This window comes from Gossypium hirsutum, chromosome A07, assembly GCF_007990345.1.
Source record: "Gossypium hirsutum isolate 1008001.06 chromosome A07, Gossypium_hirsutum_v2.1, whole genome shotgun sequence".
Classification (NCBI taxonomy): Eukaryota; Viridiplantae; Streptophyta; class Magnoliopsida; order Malvales; family Malvaceae; genus Gossypium; species Gossypium hirsutum.
Window position 1 is genome coordinate 33,325,958 of NC_053430.1, and position 4,858 is coordinate 33,330,815.

The 4,858-nt window shown below is 31.9% G+C and overlaps 1 protein-coding gene across 3 annotated transcripts; it reads left to right on the top strand.

The window, feature by feature from the left end:
• Positions 1-992: 992 nt before the first annotated feature.
• LOC107952916 (60S ribosomal protein L36-2) lies at positions 993-3,851 on the top strand. 3 transcript variants are annotated; one of them, XM_041118001.1, is made up of 5 exons: positions 993-1,013; positions 1,755-1,798; positions 2,993-3,097; positions 3,334-3,533; positions 3,640-3,851. In XM_041118001.1, the coding sequence occupies exons 3-5, from the start codon at positions 2,996-2,998 to the stop codon at positions 3,668-3,670; spliced, it is 333 nt and encodes a 110-aa protein (XP_040973935.1). In that variant the 5' UTR covers positions 993-1,013; positions 1,755-1,798; positions 2,993-2,995; the 3' UTR covers positions 3,671-3,851. The 3 variants fall into 3 exon arrangements, with proteins under 3 accessions (XP_040973935.1, XP_016743609.1, XP_016743608.1); XM_016888120.2 differs by lacking the exon at positions 993-1,013 and adding an exon at positions 1,578-1,662 and having other exon boundaries at positions 1,755-1,794; XM_016888119.2 differs by lacking the exon at positions 993-1,013 and adding an exon at positions 1,595-1,662.
• The last annotated feature ends 1,007 nt before the right edge of the window (positions 3,852-4,858 follow it).

Below are 4,858 nucleotides of genomic sequence, written 5' to 3' on the forward strand. Positions count from 1 at the left end.
TTTAGTTGAGTTTGTGAAATTTATTGAGGCAATGGATAAAGAGAAAGAGGTGAATGCGGCGAGTGGTGGTGTGAATGTGACAGAGAAGAAGAGATTGTCGCAAGCCAATTCTGAGGCCATGGAGAAGTGTTTGGAAGAGAATAAAGGAGACAACACCAAATGCAAGGATAAGGTTGAAGCTTTCAGATCATCTTCCTCAACTTCTTCTCCAACAAAACCCTTGAGGCGTTTCATAGTAAGGAGTGGTTCATTGAGTGATGTTTGAATGGAATTCCGGGTATCTCAAGCTTCTTTTTATATTTGAAATGAATTAGTGGGTCAGAATCACTTCCTTTTAGCTTGTTTTAGTCCATAATTTCAAAATTTGTGAAAATGGTAGTTGAAAGTAATCTGAGAAACTCTAGTTGTGTATGAAAAGACGGTAGACTTTATTTTCTCATGTTTTAATTTGTGAAAACTGAAGTAATTTGAGAAAGTTTAGTTCAGAAGATGAAAAACTCTAGAGTTGATAGCCATTGCTGGCTTGTGAGTTTTATTATTATTAGGAGAGTGATGTATTTTTTATGAGGCAAGGGATTCCTTCCCAATTTGAGGGCACACTCCTTTCCTCTGCACACCAGAATTGTGCGTCCTGGAACTGGCTATCCACTATCCTCTGTCAAACCATGTGGGGCTATCAAATAACCCTTTTCCACTACTGCTGATTGTGTGATGTTCAATGTTCTTTTACATAAACACCTTTTTGTGTTTACAATTAGCATTGCATCCAAATTTCTTCCTGCAAAACCAATGAATTGAATCATGAACTACCCCAAAAGTCCAAACCTTCAACCCAACCCAACCAGCTGTGAACAGACACCTATGAATCCTATCCAGTTTTGAACAACATAACGGCATTGATAAACCGATGGACTCACTCGAGCGGCCTCTGTGTTCATCTGTGCAGTCATAGTTACATCAGACAATGTTAAGTCACATTATACTCCATAAAGGAAGACTCGAGTTCTTTAGAGGTACAATATTTGATGCAGAATGAGTATATGATATTATATGTTAATTAGTTTTCTTTATCAATGCGAAGCACCAACTTATTATTTATATAAGTTATTTAAAAAAAAAAGATGTTATACCTTAATGTTGCATGCAATTATATGTTAGAGATTTTAGTTTTAAATTTTAATTATGATTGAATATATGATGTTTAAAATTTTTTATTATTTTAAATATTATTATTAATGGTAAAAAAAATCCTATTTAAAATTTAATTTAAAAATTAGGAGTCACTTTAAACATAATTTAAAAAAATATTTTAAAATTAAAAAAACTAACCCAAAACTCAAAGTTTTCATATATTCTCTATATGGTAACTTTATTGGTAACTTTAATGAAAATCGTGGATTATAAGAAAGAAAATGCAGAATTTGAAACAGAGAGCCTAAAAAATTAGACCGGTCTGCTTATTGGTCTTTTGGGTCTTCAGGTCATGAGCCTAATAATTGGAAACCTCTTTCTTCTTTAACTTTGGGTTCAACGTGGACCCAATTAAGTTAAGTTTTTAACGATAGGGTTAATGGACCCAAAAAAGCCTCGACCCGATTTACCACCTATAAATAAGCATATCATGCAGAACCCTATCTATTTTCCCCTGGCACGGTCGGGAAGGTTGGCCGCCCTTCTTTGTTCTAAGCCTAAATTGAAACTTAAGATCTTTACCGAGTTTCAGAAGCTAATGCCTGTTTTTCTATTTTTTGCAGCTTCGAGTTCTTTTAGGTGATTTTCTGTTAGGGCTGTTCGGTAGGTGAGAAAATACGCTGAAACTGCTACATCCGCTGCCTATGTTTTATTTTGTTTGTGTAGGAAATGTGTTATTTCCTTCTTTCCCTGATCTTGTTTGATGTTGAAATTTATAACGTATGTAAATAGCATGAAGTTGGGGCTCTGTTCCTTTTTTGGTTTCGATAAAACGAACAATAAGTGATTAGACGTTCTGGGATTTGAAAATTTTAGGCATTGTTTTCCTGAATGATTTGGTTAACACATTTTCACTGGTTCCAAGATTAAAATCTGAAGCTCATATTCCAAGTCTTCTTTTTTTTTTTCTCTGAAACTAAGTTGAAACTTCACTCGAGTTTGTTTTTGAGAAAGTATTTGTCCCTACTAGTACTACGCAGTTACTAGTCTGTGAAACTGAGAAATTTGATTGAGACATACTTTTAAGATGGTGCTGAATTTCAACCATCTGGTTTGATCCTTTTTAGCCTCCTGCCATTGTACTGGAAATGTCTGCATTAATTTATCCTAGGATCCAAGTTGATATACTTAGTGGAATCTGTCATATCTGATTAACATTGAGTGCCAAATGATGTTATCATTTCTCAAACTGAGTAGATAATTTGGTTTGTTTTATATTTTGTTTAGCTTTTCAAGTTTTATGCAGTTTTAAAATGATCCTGTTGGAGGGTTAAAACTCTTGAAATTGAGAAATGTGCTATGGGATCCCAAATTCCCAACCATTTGCCTATGTTGAAATATCTTGAAAGCCTATAGATTGCTAGGTCCGGACTACTCAGGGTACTTTTCTTTTGGTCCTAATCCTTATTTTCTTATAACTAAGCCTGTAAATATTCTAACTAATCACTGTTGATGAAACAGCTAGGGAACTGATGTCTTTATTTGTGCTGGTAGCTTTGACATGAGTGATTTTCTACAATTTTGATTTATGATGTATTGCTTGATGCTTATGGGTGTTCTTTTTAGGTTTTGGCATTCTGATTTACCAGAATATGCTGATTTTTGTAACATCCCTTTCATTTTTCATCATTTAAAAACAAATAAATCTTCTCCTTGATTGTTTGGTAAATTTGGAATGCATGTGTTCTTTACTTTCCTCTACCTCTTTGTTTGGGATCTCTATCATGAATTACAGAATTAACTTGCCTTTCTTAGACTGATTTCATTTCTGATTTGTCGTGATGTGTGATGATTCTCTCAGGTGATGGCTCCAAGTCAACCTAAAACTGGCCTTTCTGTGGGCTTAAACAAAGGACATGTTGTTACCAAGAAGGAATTGGCTTCCCGCCCTTCTAATAGAAAGGGGGTAAGCTTCTATTATAACAGCTTTTGATAAAGTTGCAGTCTCAATTCTATGCGCCTTTAAAACCTTTAATGAAGTCTTTTCAAGCTACTTTAGGTGTGGCTTCTTTTTCTTTTGAACCCGTTGTATATCTGCATGTTCTTGTTTTTTATATCAATCTATCTCCACTTTGTCTTAATGACGTACTCTGTATCATTGATATATGTTTTATGGCGTTTTTATTTTTATTTTTGCTCCAGAAAACCAGCAAGAGAGTCCACTTTGTGAGGAGCCTAATTCGGGAGGTTGCTGGTTTCGCTCCATATGAGAAGAGGATAACTGAACTTCTCAAAGTTGGGAAAGATAAGCGTGCTTTGAAGGTGGCAAAGAGAAAGCTAGGCACTCACAAGCGGGCCAAGAAGAAGCGTGAGGAGATGTCTAGCGTTCTCCGCAAGATGAGGTAACTTAGGCTAATGATGATAGGATAAAAACATGTAACTATTTTCATCAATATTTGTATTTGGACCAAGGCTTTATATGCTGATGCATTTGTTGTGTGTTTGCAGGTCAGCTGGAGGTGGGGAGAAAAAGAAGTGAGTTGCCCTGCGGTTGTGCTTCAAAGCAAGTATTGAGTTTTTAGATTTGTTAAATTTTCTCTTCAGTTTTGTTTTGAGAGTTTGGAGTACTGATTCGGATAGCATTCTTTTACTTGTGTTGGATATTTAAAAAAAACATGAAATTTGCATCACTTAATTGCAATCTAGATTCGATTATGAAATGAGAATAGGCCTTCATTTCTTTTTAAAAGTAGAATGTATAATCCAATACTGCCATTACAAGGCTTCAGATTCTGGATCCTGGAAATGCACTCTTCATCCTCTTCACAACTGTCATAGCTGATATGTTACAAAAATATTTTTCCTAGCTTATATCTTTGCAACCCTCCTTAAGTAATGTTTTGAAAGTTATGAAAGTTTATTTAATAATTGAGTTTGGGTGTAATTGTTTGTAATTTTAAAAAGGGTGGCATATTTGGATAATTGTTAAGTCTCATTGGAGTAATTAGGCAAGAAATTATAATAAAATTTATTTTAAAAAAATCTTTTTTATATAAATTTAGATTCTATGAATATAGAGTGTTAGGGATGCTTATAGCTAAGTATTTATTTATATTATAAATTTTAAAAAAAATTATGTATTTTATAAAATTATAAAAAATAATTTATATGTTAAAAATGTCTTATAACATTTTTATTTATAATAAAGTTTATGGACATAATTTATCTATAGGTCTATGTTGTATATTATAAAAATAATATATAAATTTTTAAAAAAAATGTTATAGTTCATCATAACTTATTTGTAAATCTTTTTCTAAAATTATTAAAAATATATAATTTATAAGAAATATTATGAAATTAATTGGAAAGTTTTTATAAATGTTATATTTTATAAATTTTATATTATTTTTATTTAATTTACATATGAAAAAATAGTTGTAACTTGTATAATTTTTTTTTTTAAATTAAGTTTATGTAAGTTTTTATGATTAAAGCTAGAAACTATTTGCATTGTTAACTCAAATTTATATGCGTGATGTTAATTATGCAAATACAAAATGTTTTCAAATGTGGTTAAGAGAATATTTGTTATTCTAAAAGAATATTTCTCGTATTAACATCACCTTAATATAGTTAAAAATACAGTGTGGGATCATACTAGTATGTTATATATTTCATAGTTTCGTTTATAAGTGGATTTAGGATGATTTATATTTCAAAAATT